The following is a 19,937-nucleotide window of genomic DNA, read 5'->3' as shown; positions in this document are numbered from 1 at the left end:
ATTTTGCTGGAAACAGATATGATGTAGTCGTCGTCTGCAGTACCATATAAACAGAAAATATGTAGGTGAATCACTGGTTAAAAACTATTTTTTCTATAATTAGCATTATTATGGAAAATTTGTGGAGCTCTACATTTACAATATATATCACACATGAGGGAACTATCCCTATCATGTACCACCACATGATCCCAAACAGGTGCATTTGGTACTTCTGCTTGTACAGGTTGTATAGCTCCCAGGTGCAAGTACACGGAACTATAAAGAAAAAAATGTAATCATGAGTATGATTTTGCTGAGAAAGAGGCTGCAAGCCCCTATACAAAGATCTATTATCTATCTATATCTATCTATCTATCTATCTATCTATCTATCTATCTATCTATCTATCTATCTCAAACAATATATGCAGCATTAGAGCAAAGGCATTTCAATTACTTTATGGAGACAAGTGCCTTGGATTTTTTCTTGAAGCCTTTTCAATTTTAGGGCATGTTTAGTTCAGAGTTTTGAATTTTCATTGTGGGACAACCCTTTGATTGTGCCTTTTTTAATAAAAATGTAATCACTACATGTTGAATTGGCACTGCAACTTCCAGAAGAACTGTAATGCGGAGGCTGCTCGGTGGTTTATTATCATTAGCTTTTCATTACGTCTGAGGTATTGGTTGTTACTGCTAAATAATCATTTATTATTGGCACGGTAATGAAACGAGGCCTCATATAACATAATGGAATCAGGCTTAATGTGCCGAAAAGACTGAGCTGTGTGAGTGAGCGTGAAAATGATAACGCGCCGAGGGAACGGTAGATGAAGGGATAGATAATGAAATGAAAACAAAATAAAAAGGAGCAGTGGAAGGGCTAAATCATGGGCTGTTGACCTGTTAAGGGAAGGAGATTAACCGGTCAACAGAGGAACAGTTGTTGAGATAGACATTCAAAAAATAAAATTGGTCTGTGTTATGTGGCATCATCCAAAATCTAAAATTGAGAGACAAAATATGAATGTGAAAGACGGAGTTGAAAAGGGAATTAAAAAGATGGGTAAAGGAATGTGATGGATGGAGGAAGGACAGCAGGAGAAAGACTGAGGGGAAGCAGCACGGCTAGACTGAGAAATAGGATAAATATGTGAATGAATGGTGCCATTGTGAGACAGGAAAGTTGCTGGTTTGTTTTCTGTGCAGATTGTTCAGTCTTCCAGCAGTGCCCACTGTTGTCTCATTAGAATAGAATGGAGGCAAACAGAAGGGTTCTTTATCAGCTGTGCATTAGCATTTTTCTTGTAAGCGAGCAGACCCACATGCATATGTTGCACAAGATAGACATTTCATTTGAATATGTGAATACATCTTACTTTTAAACTCTACAGTTGTTATAACACAGAAACTTCAGTTTAAGAAGGACATGATGCTGATGCTAATAACACTATATGCTATGTAGTCGTCATAGTTCTGTTATAATCCCAAAATCACTTGTGCTTGCCTTGCCATTCAACATTTATTTTAGTTTTCTGTTTTGAGTAGCTAAGTAACCTATATAAACTGAAATACCTGTTGTTACTTAGCTTATTGAGCTAACTAATTTTATTTGAGCCATCAACATGTTTTGTGACATTCAGGTGCTTGAATGTGGATTTATTTCTTTGGTTTAATTTTACTAATGGATTTTATTTATATAGGCTCATGTTTTGTATTTGTCTTTTAACATCTCAGGATGTATAAAAATAAGTGTTCTCCCTTTAACATTTTGTTCCTTGGACTCAGAGTGTTCTTTTAGTTCCACAAAAAAAAATATTAAAGAAACTCAATAATTTCAATTCAATTTTATTTATAGTGTCAAATCACAACAGGAGTTATCTCAGGGCATTTTACAGATAGAGTAGATCTAGACCATACTATAATTTAAAAGACTCGAAATATGATTCATATTAATTATAGCAGTTGGTATGATGATCGTTGATTCTAGCACATCCACTGGGAGTTGACTTGAGGTAATCAGATCATTAGGTTAAATGATTATGACTCATCTGCATGTCATTACATATTTAAATAGATTCTTAGCTCAGGAAATGAATCAGTGTGTCTTTCTGTCTGCCTGCCAACCGCAGCCTCCTCCAGCCAACCTGGACAGCATGTTTCTCTACATCGAGGATGTGATTGACGTATCAAGTCGACTCCTCAGCTTGCTGGACCAGAAGCAGGTTCAGCCTGGAGACCCCCTCTTCCTGAAGACACTCTGTAAGGGATACAACTTAACTTTCTCTCATTCAGTTTCTCCCATTGTTTCCTCAGCATTAGGTTTCCTCAGCATTTGCCCCAAATGTTCCATCTTATTGATTGGGGTTGTCTTTGTTACCTCCTTTGTCACAAAATGAGCTCAGGGCTGGGTATGGTTAAAAAAATTTGGATACTGCACTCTAAGAAATAAATCCGTAAAATAGAGACAGTTCTGGCAGCTCATTAGCCGGACTTTGCCCCGTAATTAAAACTTTTGAAATTTTGTATCCGTTGGCTTGGGCTTCCTTTGTGTTGGCATTTTAAACTGGTCGATTTCTGAGGACTATGGTTAACTGCTCCTCAGATCTCTGCAGGGTAAATCCAGACAGCTAGCTAGACTATCTGTCCAATCTGAGTTTTCTGTTGCACGACTAAAACAACTTTTAAAGGTACACATGTTCCACCAAAACAAGTTCCTTCCGAGCCTATTTTGCAGAGGCACCCGGCTTTTCTCCAGGGCTTAGCACCGCCCAAGATGATTGTGATTGGTTTAAAGAAATGCCAATAAACCAGCGCACGTTTTCCTCCCATCCCGGAATGCTGTGTGGACTAGTCAGACTCTTCTCCAGCGCGCTTTGGACGAAGGTCTGGCAAAGCGAGACTACCAGTTCCTAAATAATACTTTTTTGATACCAATTTGCAACATTACACGTTAAAGCAACGTAGTAATGTAGAGTTTTTCAGGCTGCCTCTACAACGTGTAACATTAGACAATCCGCAGCGTTATTAGATCTTGGTAGAAGCATGCTGCATGCTTATGGGCTCACTGACCCTGATGAGATTTGCTTCTTATAGGTATTGCAAATTGGTATTGAATGACGTTGCATTTTTTGATACTCGATACTTCAAAGAAATTCGGTGGGTGCCTAAAAAGTATTGAATTCGGTACCCAGCCCTACATGAGCGTGCTCAGCCTTTCAACAGGAAGTGGTAACATTGTTGCTGGTTTCACAGAGGTTTTCTCTTCTTAGACCAATTACTCTGATCACACTTGTTGACAGGAAACAAATAAAATCTTCCCCCGTCTTGTTGTCAGAGGTGGTTTTCACATTCATGTGAGAATTTTAAACGAGTTCACACTGACACATTCACAGTCTGGTCAAAGGTCTCTGCATGTGGTGATGGGTGCATCTCCAATTTAATGTAAAACACACACACAGTTTATTGTTAAAGCTGTGTACCTGGAAATGTCTGCAATGCATGTACTGTATTTGCACATGCTAAAAGTCATGAGTAAGTTAAGTAAGTAAATATACGTTTTGCCTCCCTGACAGGTGATTCGTTCCTCAGCCTGTCTTCAGACATTGAGGCAGCCTATAAGGAATACCTGGCCAACTACACCAACATTACAGTGGTGGAGAACAGCTACAAACAGAAGGAGGCGCTCTGGAACGAGATTGTCAGAGTCATCAAGTCCTCAGCGTAGGGTTCTATAATTTTCTGTTGTTTTACACTGGGACCAACTGTTTTTTATATTGCCTAAAACATAAAATTACAACTGGATAAACAAAAGACCTAACACGAAATGGTTGTTGATTTCAGTCCTGAAGTTATGACTGTTTAATGTTGCCATTCATCTCTCCAGGCCTGAAGTAAACGCCACCTCTCTGAGTTTCTTCTTGGTGATGCCGGTGCAGCGAATCGCCCGCTACCCCCTCCTCCTGCAGACCATCCAGAAACACACTGAACGAACGCACCCGGCGTATGCCCTTCTGGAGCATGCCGCTCACACCTCCATCGCCTTGAACTGTCGCATCAACGAGTACAAACGCTTCAGAGAAGTTGGTGAGGCCGGTTCATAAAGTCCACTATTATCATATAAGCTGATAACATAAAATATAATTTCCCCTTTTATGGTACCCTCCTTTGTGATCCAGTTAGTGCAGGAAGGCACTGATACATCTAGAGTCAAGGATGCACTGATACATCTAGAGTCAAGGATGCACTGATACATCTAGAGTCAAGGATGCACTGATACATCTAGAGTCAAGGATGCACTGATACATCTAGAGTCAAGGATGCACTGATACATCTAGAGTCAAGGATGCACTGATACATCTAGAGTCAAGGATGCACTGATACATCTAGAGTCAAGGATGCACTGATACATCTAGAGTCAAGGATGCACTGATACATCTAGAGTCAAGGATGCACTGATACATCTAGAGTCAAGGATGCACTGATACATCTAGAGTTAACAATTCAATTCCCTATTTACAGTAGCACAACAGGTAGAGAAAGGCAGTAATCCGTTTACTGTATAAAGCTGGGTGGGTTGAAAAACATTCAACACAGTGAATTCATTGTTCAGAATCCCAGTTTAATTGGGGGACTGGTACGGTCTCTCAGAACAAAATTTTTTTTCATTTTAAATTGCACATTTTCAATTTCTTTAGTTTTCTGAACTGTTTGTTTTGCCTTACATTTAGAATGTATTGATTGTATTGTTTATATTTAGTATTTTCGATTCCTCTGTTTGTCTGGCACATACTTTGAGATATTTGACAATACAATTGACTTGACTACCCCAGATTAACTGTCCTTCATACTATGATTGTAGCTGACAAATACAAAAAGACAGAAACCCTGAGCATAAAGGACAAGATCAACCGCCTCAACACCCACAGCATTGCAAAGAAGACAGCGAGGCTCAGCCAACAAATCAAACATGAGACTGGAATAGCACCTAAGGTAGGATTGAAGTGTTTGATGGCCCTAGTTTAAATAACTTGGAGCAATGCAAGACCCTTGCCATCTCCAGGATGCTGTTTTATAACTAACCCTGGCCGATCACTGTCCTTTGTTTGAAGTTAGACATTAGAAATCAGAGAAGCAACACGTTACAGTTATGTTTGAGGGTGCTTCTATTTGAAGGTATCTACTGACTCTCCCAGGTCTCTGAGTCATACATGGTCTTCCAACGCACACCCTGCCTCTACAGTGGTTAATGATTAATCAGTGTTTTACCTGTAGACAAAAAATTATATGACCTGTTATGAACCTGATGTTTGCTCTGGCCTGCTACACTTTGCTTTGGCTTAAGCTACACTTATCTGTCCACAGATTTTTTTTTTTTTTTTTTTAGGTCTGATCAAAGAGTTCACATCCATGAGCATCCTGTGGCTTCATTTTTAATATTTGCTCACAGGATAACATTTTCCCACTTTGCCTTTTGATCTTTTTACATTCCGCATACATTATATAGGTTGCAGCTGCATTGCATATATGTAGAATATAAAGGAATTACACTTTGAAGCTCTGCAAAAACCCAATTATCTGTGCTATCATTTGTCTTTTAAAGCTATTTGCTATATTTAAAACTAGTGCAACCACAGCCTTAGAGGACAGAATAGACTAGTAGCACATTGCTAATGTGTGGATTACTAGAAATGAATGATACAGAAATAAAGAAAATATAGCATCACCTCCTCAATATTATATATTGCTACACATGGTTTTCATCAACAAATTCAAGCAGTCAGCTAAAACTCCCCTTTTTATTTTATCTGCTCCTAAAAAAAGACACTTCCTCCTGAATATAGCGGAGTCTGAACGCAGAATCGTCCGCGTCCGCATTGCGATGCATCGATTCAATGATTCATTTCAACACCCCTAGTATTTACATGGACTCTAAGGGATTGGTACAATTGTTTAAAGTAGTAGGTTCCTAAAGCATAGCATTATTTCACAGGTGCAGGAGCCAGCAGCTACAGAAAGAAATCTTGTAACCAAAGAAAATAAAAAGCATGCAGTAAATATTTTCTATTCCCATTATTTACATTATATGTTGCATATGCACTTTCATGATTAGGGATTTGACGCATCTACAAAATACGCCTTGAACAATTAAAATCACAAGCAGCCAATAGTATTCATTAGAAAGGTCAGAGTCATACTGCCCTCAATGTGTTCTACGTAGTAAAAACTAAAAAGATGAAGGCAAAGGAAGAGAAATGATAGCAATTACAGAGCTTAGAGAAGAGTCAAATGTGATCTTGTGTTTCTAACTAGCAAATCAAAGCCCCATGACTTTTTAAATTCCTGAAAAACAGGGCAATAAAGCACTTTTTTTTATATTTCATTTCACAAGAAAATATATCTCTTCCTATGTGTTGTGCTCCAGCTGGTGGATGAGGAGTTTGACGCCCTGGAAGGTTTCTTTTATGTTCTGGAACATGGGATCCTGGAGCTCCTTGAGAACGTGGAGACGTACCTGCACCACCTACAGGTAGGCTGCATTTGTTCTAATGGATCATATTAAGATATGTGCAACATTCTGCTGTTGACTGAGGCATTTCACCCGATAGTGAACATATCATCTACTTGTTTTCTCTTTGCTTTGTCGTGTTTTCCATGCTGATGCCTCTCAGACAAACTGCTTTAGTACCTCAATTTTTAATACACTTTTCTCAGGTGAAATAAAGAATTTGGTAATTCTGATTTGAGCGTCCTATTCTTGGGATTTAGGAAATATCATTTTGTATCTGTTTACCACATTTAGTTAGAGATGTTCCAATAGCGATACCAGTATCAGAAAAGCCTCCGATACTGCCTAAAATGCTGGTATCGGTAACTACTGGAGTCTACGCACCGATCCGATACCACGTAATTTAGCCCCGAATAACGTAGCTTTGTTTGTTCTTTTTCTGTTATGACTGACAGTCAAACTGGATAATAATAGAAAGTTATATGGCGTTCACTGTTTATTCATGTTTCACAAAAAGTTTAACCCGAGCCAGGCCGAACAACAAAGATAGAAATCCTATCACATCCATACAGGGATAGTAGTATACAGCTGTTCAAACATAGTAAAATATATGACACACTGGTATCGGGAAGGAAAAAATGGTATTGGACCATCTCTATATTTAGTGAGTATATTAAATCTATGCCACATGGGAGGGGGAAATCATACCTTGGATGTTTTGGGCTCCAGAAGATTTAATTTGGCATAAGAGTGTTGTTAGCATTGTTCCCTTCGTACTAATTCAATTCCACATATTCAATGTGAGTATATTAACCAACACGTTTGGGGGTTGAGTCTCTTGCTTAAGAACACCTGCATGTCTTAAATGAAGGGTAAAGAGAGTGCATATCTTATTTATTTCCCCCCCATTTCAGATTGCACCAGCCCACCCAAAGACTTGAACTAGTGACTTATATGCAGTGCAGAAGTGGAATAAGTGGAACATAACTGGATATGTATTTTTGAACATGTCGCCATGTGTTTCTGAGTCACGCTGTTTAAACTCAGAGGCCCCTGGCGTCCCTGAGGTCAAAACACATGGGTTTCTGTGTACCGTTACACTCTAAAATTATCCTGGGTTGAAAATGTTTCTTTTCCTCTTTCTATTCCAAACCAACAAAGATCAGCACTGTATCCTCTTTCCTTTTCATAGTCTCCTACTCATACTGTAGAAGGCCAGTTATTTTCACCAGGCTATGCAAGTTGTCCTGCTGAGATCATTTTCTTGTATATCGACAAAGTAATATTTCTTTAAAAACTTCTGATTTGGAAATAGCAACCCGTTTGAGCATAGAAAACAAATTCAGTAGTCCTACAACCGTTTCATTATTCAAAATGAGTCCAACAGATGTCAGAGACCTGAGCAGGGTTTCACGGCTCCTTCTTCTTTGTTGGTTTTTCAGGGATTCCTGGCCTGCAAAACCGAGGAGTTTGATTTAGATATGGATGGAGAGAAGGCACCTATCTGCTACAAGGAGATCACTACTGCTCTCAGACAGTGGATTCTTCCTACATTTGTGAGTCTACCTGACATTATCATGTAGATATCAGTAATACAGAAACAGCGGTGGAATGTCACTTAGTACATTTACTCAAGTACTGTACTTAAGTACAAATGTGAAGTACTTATACTTAGGGCTGGGCGATATGGAGAAAATCAAATATCACGATATTTTTGACCAAATACCTCAATATCGATACCGCAACAATATTATAGTGTTGACTATTGGTGCTTTCACAGAATATTTACACAATGAGATTTTTGATAAATAATCATCAGTAATGTGGATATAATGACTAAGTGGGTAAAGGCAAATGATAGAACAGTTACAACCGTCTGTTAAGTTCAGAAAATGACATCACTTTACTGTAATGCAGCCTTTAAAACCAGGAAAAGACTACACTTATGCCATATTACGATATTATGATATCGAAAATCTAAGATGATATTTAGTCTCATATCACGATATCGATATAATATCGATATTTTGCCCAGCTCTACTTGTACTTTACTTCAGTCTTTTCTTTTCATGCCACTTTCTACTTCTACTCCGCTACATCTCAGAGAGAAATGTTGTTTACTCCACTACATTCATCTGACAGCTTTAGTTACTTTACAAATTAAGATTTTTGCACACAAAACACATGTGGTTTATAAAATCTGATGTTTTATTGTAAATTAAATTACCCAACACTGTATAGGCCAACAAGTCTAGCTGAAATGATTAGACCGTTAAACACTTGGTTGATTGACAAATCGTTTCCAGTTTCTAAAATGGGAGTACTTTAGTACTTTAGGTATATTTTCCTGATGATACGTACATACTTTTATTTAAGTAACATTTTCAATGCAGGACTTTTACTTGTACTTGTATTTTTACAGTGTGGTATTAGTACTTTAACTCAAGCAAAGGATCTGAATACTTCTTCCACCACTGTAATCAAATCCTTTTACTTAACTTAAAGCAAAAAAAGAAGTACAGAAACACTGACAAATACAAATACTACAAATACATTTGCTGCATTATTAATTGCACTTTTTTATTAAAAAGTACACGTTAAGTATCAAAAGTAAGCACGATGGATCCTGCCAGTCTAAAACGATTGACGCATTAACCAGCACAGCATTTGTCTGATGATGAGCATCATCTATGCCTCCATGTAGGAGAAGAGGATGAGGACGTTAATCCACAAGCCGCTGTGTGCGCTCCGCGACCTCCTGGTGGGCCCGAGGAACCTGATCAGAAAAAGGCTGGACAAGCTGCTCGACTATGAACTGATAGAAGCCAAATCCACTCTGAGCTACGAGGAACAGGCTGTGGCCAACACGTACAGGTAGAGAGAGGGCTGGACTTATGTGGGGAAGGTCTTTTGCATACTGTGGGCCCTATTTTAGCGATCTAAGCGCACGGCGTGAAGCGCCTGGCGCAGGTGCATTTAGGGCGTGTCCAAATCCACCTTTGCTAGTTTGACGGTGGGAAAAAAGGGTCCGGGCGCATGGTTCAAAAGGGTTGTACTTAGTGTCTTCGTTAATTCATAGGTGTGTTTTGGGCGTAACATGCAATAAACCTCTCCCATTCCCTTTAAAAGCCAGGCGCGTTTGTACGGGACACCTCCTCCGAGCTAGATTTTTTTTCGGAGGAAAATTCTCATCACACACTCGACAGCCATTTGAATTCCAGATGCCCCCCCTTCCTACGTGAACATGTTCCACCAAAACTAAGATCCTTCCGGAGGCTATTTTGCAGAGAGACCGTACCTGCGTCCGGCGCTTGGCGTCGCCCAAGAAGATTGTGATTGGTTTAAAGAAATGCCAATAAACCAGAGCACGTTTTTCTCTCATCCCGGAATGTTGTGGGGACGACCTTCCTCCGCAGCGCTGTGGAGGAAGGTCTTGTAATGTGAGACCAGTAGGATTAGACCCTTTGGAAGTTATGTTAAGATGAGGGGTGAGGTCGTCTAATGAAAGAACGAAACGTTAATTCAATCTCTAACTTCAATTTACATGCTAACCTCTCATCTCCTCTCCTCACAGGACGATGAACACGTTGCTCCTCAATGAGCTTCCTCGGTTTAATGGTTTGGCTCTGCAGATGATCTGGAGCATGTTGGGCACGTTCAGCTGCCTGCATAAAGACCTCGCCTCAGACATGGAGCAGCTGTTCCAGAGCTTTGCACAACAGGTAATCTCACGTGTATGATGTGTTCTCTACATAGATGAAGGTCAAGAGGAAAAATATTCTCCGCAAAAAAAATAAACGTTCTGTCACTTTCAACTGCTTTAATATTTTAAGCAAACAACTAAGACATACAGTAAACTGAACAATTTTTACAGACATGTCACTAACAGAAATGGAATAATGTGTCCCTGATAAAGGGGGTTGGAGGGTGGGGGGGTCAAAATCTAAAGTAGCCCTCAGTATCTGGTGTGGCCACCAGCTGCATTAAGTACTGCAGTGCATCTCCTCCTCATTAGGGTTGGGTACCGAAACCCGGTTCCACTATGGTACCGGTTCCTACGCAAACGGTAGTATTCGGACCGGATTAGAACGCAAATTTCGGTTCCTCATTTCGGTTCCGACTGAACCTCTGTCGCTCCGGACAGAGATACAAAAGTATCTTTAAAATACAGTGTCCTGAAATGGACGTTTCTTTTTTTTTTGCTGAGTTTAGATAAAAACCTTGGGTAACCTTTTTTTTTTTTCCAGTACGCTAACGAATGAGGATATGAACATTAATGGCTTTCAAATGAATTCATTTCTTCTTCCAGCTCCCTCACAGCTCTCTCAATCCCAGTGCATTCTGGAAGTGGGCAGAGTCTGCAGTGCTGGAAGGTGCGGGAAGACTGGAGGCTTTGTGTCAAAGTGTAGAGGACACGCTTAATGCGCCTGCCGTCCAGGTGGGTACAGAATGATGGAGCTAAAAGTCATTGTTGTGTCACAGTGTGTTAGGTTGTTGACCAAGAATACTGGTAAACAACTTGTGTGTTCATTATTTACGTCATTAACCCTTTTAAAGCCCAGTCAGCACAACATTGGACACCTGACCTCAGACTACCCACTTTTTTTACAGACTACAGCAGGTGCACAAGCGCAAGAAATTTGAGCTGCTTGAATGGCATTAATACATTTACTGTACAAGACACTACATGTTCCAGAATAGAACAATGTCACCGAAGGCGAAGGACAAGCATGTCCTGTTCGAAAGTTACTCAACAAAAGGCACTGTAGTTAGGGATCTTCAACCCAGCTAACATTACTTTATGGACCTTTTTATGTTTGAGCAATTTTAACATCTGCATACACACCACCTGACACCGGTAGCTACTATGATTGGTTTTAAAAAAGCATTAAATTGAACTCTGTTTAATGACCGTTTAAACCAAGCTAGCAGTGTGGCTTTAGGAACACTTTGATCTGGAGTGAAATATCTCAGCAGCTATGAGAGGGATTGCCATAAAAAAATATTATATAGACATTCATAGTCCTCAGAGGATGAATCCTAATTACACTGATGCTCAGACTTCTCATTTTAGGTCAATTTTAACCATTGTGCAACACGTCAGGTCATAACCAAATACGTTCCTAGTAGGCAGTGTTTGGAAAGTTCAAAGTTCAGTTCATAAATTTTAAAATGAACTAGCTCAGTTCATACTTCAACATTTTGAACTAAGTTCACGGTTACAAAATTGAACTAGTTCATAGTTCTTTTTTTCGGATTTTCTTTTTGAAAGCCGGCGGGCAAAGTTTGCACAGAAAGAAGAAGATTTTTCCCATCCTCACCGACCTTGTCATAAAACTTGTTAAATGATCATACGACGCCTCCTTGCTGCTTCGTCGTCTCCACGCTGCTTTTTGTTTTGATGACGCATGCGGCGGTGCGACACTGGTGGCTGGTGTTGCCAGATTGGGTGTTTTTTCCGCTACATATTAAGGCCTGTTTATGGTGTGTTTTAGCCCGGTTTTCGCCTGGAAGGCTCTATAGAAATCTGGCACCCTATTGAACCAAGTTAAACTGAGAGAGCGTGCCGTTCACACACACCAGAATGAACGAGTTCACAGTAACGTTCATCAGGCAGTAATAGGCTACAGTACGTTCAGTTCACGTTCGCCCAAAATATGAACGAGTTCATGAACTATCGTTCAATGAACGCGTTCAGGCACAACACTGCTAGTAGGCTCCTACTGTTCTAGAATAGCAGCGGTGTTAGATTTGATGAGAGGACAACAATTGACAGCAAGTTGTTGCATGTGATTATGTCATAGTCACGCCTTTGGTTTCTTGTAGTGATCAACAAATACCTTTTCTTTACAGTATGTCGTGCTGCCTGTAATGCCGGTTAGTTGTATTGAACTGGGTCACATTCCTTAAACCTGCCAGGCAACCTGCATACATAACCGACTGATAAGCGGGTTGCACAGTAACGTCATGTTTTGCTATTAATATCTTTAGAGTACATTTAAAACACTTTCTGACAGGTGATTCTTTAATACGGTTCATCGCTGTCAAACATGTTGTACAAGCTGAAGAATATTCCCAGTCATCGCAGTGATTCATGTCTGCCGCTTCACAGTCTCATGTGTAACTACAAAACAGTCATCATGTTTTTTAATAGTCTTCTTTCTTGTTCTGCAATCTAATCACTTCCCAGTATTTTGTATTCAAATGTGTACAGTACAGTGACTAAGGAGAACAACCATTTTTTTGTCATTCAGTTAGAATCTGAAACTAAGGATTATCCATGTTCTAGTAAGAAACTCCTTTAACATAGCCCTATACGTCAGGCCTATCTTGCTCTTCTTACCTTTGTCAGGTCTCATTATGTTTCATTTTCCTCTGCATTCTCTCCTGCCTCTGTTTTCTTCTGCCAGCCTCTGAGTCCATCCTCTCAGCGTCGTCTGAAGCAGCTAACAGATAAGCACGGTTCTGGTAAAATCTACCAGGTGATGGAGACGGTGGTGGGCAGCCGGGACCTGGACCTGAACCTGGCCAGAGGCGAGCTGGTGGCCATAATCAGTGAGGCAGACAGCCGCGGGGACAAACGAAGATGGCTGGTCGACGCAGGAGGTAAGAACCACGGGGTTGCCTGAAGAAGAAAGCCGACACCATGAAAGTCAGCCAATAGCAACATTTTATTGCAACAGCCGGTTTTCAACCAGGGCAGTCTCTACGCATATTTATAACACAATCTGTAGAATTCAAGCTTTGGACATGAATCCATCGACAACATCTTTTTTTGATGCTGCTTTTCTTTAAATAATTGTTAATGTCTTATACTGCACTGTAACTTTTATTCTCGTATTTTATCTACGAGATTAGTTTTTGTATTTTTTTATTGCCTTGTTGCTGAAATGTGCTAGACAAATAAAGCTGCCTTGCCTTACTAACATAACATACACATTGGGTTTTAGTTTCTTAAAGGCAGCTCTTTGGCGCCATCTTTTGGGTGTTTGGCATTATTACAAATAACCCGCAATCAAACACAGGCCCAGTAGAATTTAGTAGGGGTGCACGATTCAGAAAATGTCACGATTCGATATCAATTTTCAGGCTCAAAATTAAATTCGAAATCGATTTTTTTTATCCAAAAACGATTATGAATTTATGAAGTATGTAAATGTGGTTACTTTTGTCACAACACAAAAAAAAACACAACATTTTTTGGGGGGGATTTTTGGAATTCTATGAATCGATTTAGAATCGATAGAGCTTGAATCGCGATACGAATGTGAATCGTTTTTTTTTTTTGCACAACCCTAGAATTTAGTATAGGTTAGAGAGCCAGGCAACTGAGCAGATAGGTGGCACATTTTAGAGGACATAGTCTGAAAATGGAATTGGCTTCAACAACAAATGTGAAAACTTTTTCATACTCCCCCGTGGTAGTAAATTGAACACCTTTGGGTTTTGGAGAACAATTCGAAGATGTTCGCTTGGGTTCTGGAAAATGTTGTAGACCAATCATTACATTTATTTACTGAGAATAATTACAACTACAGATTAATCGGTAGTAAAAATAATAACAAGGTACCACTTTACAGCTTTTCCATTGTCAACACCTCCTTTATCTGTGTATGTTGTATTCAGGCAGAAGAGGGTATGCTCCTTGTGCCAAGCTGATTCGGTATCACCAGGCAACGGAGGACCCGCCTCCTTCACCACACCTGACCCCGCCTGATGGCGTGACAGAAATCAGGAGACACTCCTACACCCCAGAGAGCCGGCCACTGACAGTCATGAGCCGGCCATGCTTCCAGGTGATTAATTGATTGATTAATTGACTGTATTTAAATGATGGAAACTTCACACTCACTACACAGAATTCTGCTTGTGCTGCATACATCTGCATATTAATGAGGTAGAAAGTGATTCTCTTAATGCTCCGTAATGATTTAAATACATAGTTAATATTAGCACCAGCCAAATATTGAAATGTGAAATTTAATATTTTGACATTAATATTTTCTAAACTAATACAACAATCAGCATATGCAATGACCTTGTTAGTGATATAGACTTGTACATTTTGGACAGCCATACATGAGAATAAGCCTGGCTGCTCAGCTTGCTGCTAAATTATCTGACACCAGACTGCAAACTGTGAGTGTATGTGTGTTAATTTCCTTAATTATAGACCCTGTGTGTGTGTGTGTGTGTGTGTGTGTGTGTGTGTGTGTGTGTGTGTGTGTGTGTGTGTGTGTGTGTGTGTGTGTGTGTGTGTGTGTGTGTGTGTGTGTGTGTGTGAAGCTTTAACTGACCGATGTGACAGCGTTGTGCTGTGTAAGCATCAATCTGTCACATGTCTGAGTAGCACCGTGTGTGTTCGTGTGCACACGCATGTGTGTATGTGAGAGAATCTTTCCATATCCAGCCATGCGGGAGTGTAATCATGGGTGTCCCCATATCAGTAAGAGGGCACACTGGATTTATTTTGTGCATGCATGTTGTGTGTGTATGTGTTATTAATAGAAAGGTCCATAATTGACTGTTTAACCTTGTAAGTGGGTTACTGTGTGAAGGGTTGAGAGTTAATTTATGCACCGCAGCCTGGAGATTGTGTGTGTGTGTGTGTGTGTGTGTGTGTGTGTGTGTGTGTGTGTGTGTGTGTGTGTGTGTGTGTGTGTGTGTGTGTGTGTGTGTGTGTGTGTGTGTGTGTGTGTGTGTGTGTGTGTGTGTGTGTGTGTGTGTGTGTGTGTGTGTGTGTGTGTGTGTGTGTGTGTGCGGTTGATTTACATTTGCAACACTTGTGAGTGTGAGAGGGGAGTGTCGTGGCTCGTAAATTTGGTTTATGTGGGTTTGTACATGGGAGATAGGGAGATGCATTAGGCATTGTGTGTGTGTGAGAGAGAGATAGGCCTGCTAAAGTGAGTGATTGCTCCAGTGACCTTATAGACGCTGTATAGATGCCCTCTCCTCCCCACGTACATCCCTCATGACCCTAGGTCGGCTCATATACAAAACATACACAACATAGTGTTGGCCTTGTCCTCATTGTTACAGATGTTACACAAAAACGCCTTATTTTTTCCCCCCACTCCTTTCTGTTTTTTGATCCACACTAAATTTTTGGTTTTGTTAGTGGCTGAAGAAAATGTAGATGTTTTATCACTGTCAACTTATAAAGAGCAGAAGCAGCAACATTAAGGTGCCAAATTCATCTTGGCTGCTACTTTCTCTGTGATCTGTGACAGAGAGTATAACAAACAATATTGTTATTAATACATTCCTGTCTGGCTTCTGTAGACACACTGGCAGTCTCAGTTAACTGTCTCTTTCTCTCATATTTGTGGCCCCACCACGTTGTCATGACCGTATATCAACACAGAGGGGCGCCGCGTAGCTACCTCCTCAACTCTTTTCATTTCCATCAGAAACATAGCTGCAGCAAATATTCGCCAAGCTCCTGCAACATGATTCATTCTGCAGCCGATAGCCATGGTCACTTTTACTTCTTTTTCCCTCCTCCTTGTCTCTGCCTGGCGAAAATGCTAATGAAATGCTAATTGGTGTAGACCATCAGGGCAGAGCTAATGTTGTAGCTGAGGTGAAGGGTTCGGTTAATGACACCGAGCAGCCAGAGCAGCCAGCTAAACTTGGCTATTAGCACTGCTGTGGCACTCTGTCATACTAACACAGGCCTATTAGGAAGCCTTTAGTGTGTGTGTGTGTGTGTGTGTGTGTGTGTGTGTGTGTGTGTGTGTGTGTGTGTGTGTGTGTGTGTGTGTGTGTGTGTGTGTGTGTGTGTGTGATGAGATGGGATTTGTCAAGACACAACTAGTGGGCTTAACCTTTTCAGAGAATATTACAATGAATTTTGTGTGTGTGTGTGTGTTCACATTTGCACCTGTGTGCATGCATGCTGACATCGTGCTAATTTCTTAGAAATAATGATAATAATAATTTCTTGAAGTGGTGTGTTGTGCATTTTTTACAAAATCAGTGTGTAAAAGTGTTATTTAGGGATCCGAATCCTTTAATATTGGGTATCCGATTTCAATCCGATACTTGAATTCACTTAAAGGAGCAGTGTGTAGGATTTAGTGCCATCTAGCAGAGTCGTGTATAGTAGAACCTATGGTCGCCTTCTTTTAACGCAAAAACGTGAAAGGCCCTCTTTAGAGTCAGTGTTTGGTTTGTCCGTTCTGGGCTCCTGTAGAAACATGGCAGAAACATGGCGGGCTCAGTGGAAGAGGACCCACCATGGATGTATAATAACAACTGGATACGGCGCCGCCGCTTAGCCTTTTTTTTCCAGTGGCACTCATGGTATTGCAAGGAGAAATCCCCCTGCTGCCCAAAAAGCATTTTCCTCACAGGCCGCCATTGTAAAAAAGACGTCTGTAAAACTGTTGTAAGGACACCTCAAACTGCACACAAGGTTGATTTTGACTCTTTCTATTCTGAATATTTAATCCATGGAGTTTTTATATTTGAATCGGGAGCTGGTAAAAGCGATTTTAAAAACCTGTAATGTCTCAACAATGTAAAGTCTATGGGTCGAGCGGTAAACTCTCGGGCGGGGGACCAGCGGGATAAACATTACAGCGCATCAAGCCACATATCAGGGAAGTAAACCCGGGACCTTAGAAACGTTTTTTTGCCGTATGTGCCAGGCAAGCAATTGTCATTGAACTGAATAGCCGCCATTTTGGGATCCGGTATCCAGTTATCATTAAACATTCAATGGGACCAGCTACATTTGTAGATATGAAGGGCTCTTTCTATATGAACGGAAACACAATGTTTCTTATGAACACTAATGAAAACATAATTATGAATATTATTATCCATTTCTGCCAATTGAGCTCCCTAAGTCCTCCACACTGGTCCTTCAAATGTTGATTTAATTTGTGACACATTGAAATAACTGTAGCCTACTTAATCTGCAAAAACATTTGCTTGTTACCACACTCACTATGCTGAACACTATTGTTGAAATCATTTTAATGAAATTGTATCATAAAGTATATTTTATACACAATATGTCAAATGTATCCAAACTTGCATATAACATAATGTAACTTAAGTACTGTAATGTAAGGTCATATCACAATATGATTCTTCTGGCAGTCAATAAATGATCATATTTGATTTATTGCCCAGCTTTAACACGCATGTTAACATGCTCAATGTTATATTCCAGATATCAACATAGCATCCGATAGTCAGCAGTAAAAGGACAACTCAAGGCATGCTAACATGCTAGCATTTACTTTTAGCCTAAATCGGAGCTGATCCTAACGAGCTAAGGCTGATAAGGTCAACTTAGGCTATGTTAGAAAAGAAACGATCTGAAGAGAAAACGCAAAAGTGGCCTTGTATTCTCATTTTTCTTCCGCGTTTAGACGAACCGCTGGTGGGGAAATTCATGCGTGCATATGGTGTATCGCAAAGTGTGTGAAAATCAATGTAGTATGCACATATCAACAAAGCTGACCATTTTCTGTCTGTCTGGACAGACGGAGGAGGTGGAGGTATTGCTCCAAACAATGCAATACCACAGAAACAACACCGGCACACAAAAACAACACACACACACACACACACACACACACACACACACGCACACACGGGACACACACACGGAGCCGTTTTTTAAGATTTCCACTCTGAGGGTGGTTTCACTTTTTGGGTGTTTTTTAAGCCCCCCAAACGTTGTCGCATGAAAGGCAACGTCCTGATAAAATATTTTGACGTGTTCACCCGGAGCGTAGCCGCTGTAAACAGGGCCTTAGACTGAACCAACTTGAGCAAAGTGTGACACTGTTGAGCTAAAGCCTGGCAAATTGAGCCTGAGATGTCTTTAAATGGCCACATCACAGAAGATCAAACTTTTTGAGCGCATGACCTTTCCTCTGATGCCACCCTGCCAAATGTTACATTATTTCCCCCTCTATTACTAGTAAGGTCAAGAAATAAGCGTTTTCCTACATTTCTCTTCACTTTGTTCTCTGCTATGTAATAACCATTACCCCTCACAAGGTACCTGGCGTGACAGACGTTTACTCCTTGTTTGACTCAGAGTCCCTCTCTTCCAGATTATGGCGGCATATGACTTCACAGCGAGAGAAACCATGAAGTTTCTCTTGCGGGGCGCAGCCAGTTCGTGTCCTGGAGCGCAGCACAAACGCGGGAACCCTGAATGGAGTCTAGTGGAGGCGTAGAGGTGGGAAGAGAGGCTACTGCGTCTCCAACTACCTAACCATGGTTCCTATGGGGACCGGGCATCCTGGCACATACCAGCCCTACTGCTGAAAGGAAGGAGGGGAAAACAGCTTTATGACGGGGGATTCACCAACACTGTCTTTAGAAGGCTAACAGCAGTATTTTTTGTAATGCAGGTGCACCTGCTTTTCAAACAATAGCATTATTCTACATAGTGACCATCGGATATTTTAATTTTCAATGTCAAAATCGGAGCCATTTGAGCCATTAATACAATAGTTAGATGGGCACATTGTTACTGTAGAACTAAAGCCAAATTCTGTTGACTGCTTTTCCAGTTTTACAGCTGCAACTTTTTTTTAAATCTTCATCACTTATCCTACACCCACTTCCTGTGCACATTTACCAAATTACAAGGAAAGGAAAGTAAAGAGTCAAATCGACGTCACGTCACTTTTATTTATAAAACCCCAAATCACTAATTAGCCTCAAAGGGCTTTACAGAATACAACAGCCTCTATCCTTAGACTCTTGATTGGATAAGTAATGCGTAACCTTTACAAGTACAGGCCTTCTCTTAGGCCATTTCTGTACTAACTTGGATATATTTGAAAAAATGACACTTGTGTCCATTAACACTAAAATATATATTTTGGTGATGAGACAAGTCTCACATAATGGTGTGCACTAACAAATTTGAGCTTTAAAACGATGACATCTGATTGTGATATCATTCATCATTGACAGTGCAACACTGTGAAAATGTTAAAAAGCTAGTTGACAGAAGTATCGAAAAGTTTGCCTAACCCTCAATCGGCTAGAACATGTGCGACAGAAGGCACGCGGATTAGCTTGGCGTGAGGGTAACCTTCTTGAGATAGCCGCAGGCGTTTTTAGGATGTCTCTGCTTTACTGTGGACATGCTCCCAGAATGCTTTATCTTACTATATGTGACACACTGGAAGAAAAAAAAATGAAGGAAGCTTACAGCCCATGTGCTGGTTATTATATTGTGTCTTGCTCATGAGCACTTTGGCAGGACAAATGCTATGCTCAGATGGAATTTTAACTCTGCATCTTAATGCTGAAGGACGATCTTCAAGTTGCACTGCAAATCTCTTCTGGTGATTATTACAAAGCACCAGAGATGATGGAGGAAGAAAGGGAGTGAGAGAGAAGACGACCCAGCATCCTGAAGGGAAAAAGGAAAAAATAGAAAAGAATATGCTAAATGTTGTGTTGAG

At 40.4% G+C, this 19,937-nt stretch overlaps 1 protein-coding gene across 1 annotated transcript in view; it reads left to right on the top strand.

Moving 5' to 3' along the window:
* The window catches only part of arhgef37 (Rho guanine nucleotide exchange factor (GEF) 37), a gene marked incomplete at its 3' end in the record, with an annotated part of 30,481 nt that extends 10,945 nt beyond the window's left edge, over window positions 1-19,536 (top strand). The window contains 12 exon segments of the mRNA XM_039812724.1: window positions 2,114-2,243; window positions 3,557-3,704; window positions 3,868-4,067; window positions 4,843-4,973; window positions 6,406-6,510; window positions 7,932-8,045; window positions 9,194-9,363; window positions 10,064-10,211; window positions 10,799-10,927; window positions 12,900-13,095; window positions 14,116-14,285; window positions 18,567-19,536. Coding sequence (XP_039668658.1) covers window positions 2,114-2,243; window positions 3,557-3,704; window positions 3,868-4,067; window positions 4,843-4,973; window positions 6,406-6,510; window positions 7,932-8,045; window positions 9,194-9,363; window positions 10,064-10,211; window positions 10,799-10,927; window positions 12,900-13,095; window positions 14,116-14,285; window positions 18,567-18,692 — 1,767 coding nt within the window.
* Between the last annotated feature and the right edge of the window lie 401 nt (window positions 19,537-19,937).

The sequence above is a fragment of the Perca fluviatilis genome, chromosome 10 (genome assembly GCF_010015445.1).
Source record: "Perca fluviatilis chromosome 10, GENO_Pfluv_1.0, whole genome shotgun sequence".
Taxonomy (NCBI): Eukaryota; Metazoa; Chordata; class Actinopteri; order Perciformes; family Percidae; genus Perca; species Perca fluviatilis.
The sequence above is the reverse complement of the archived record's forward strand: the minus strand, read 5'-3'. Positions and strand labels throughout refer to the sequence as shown.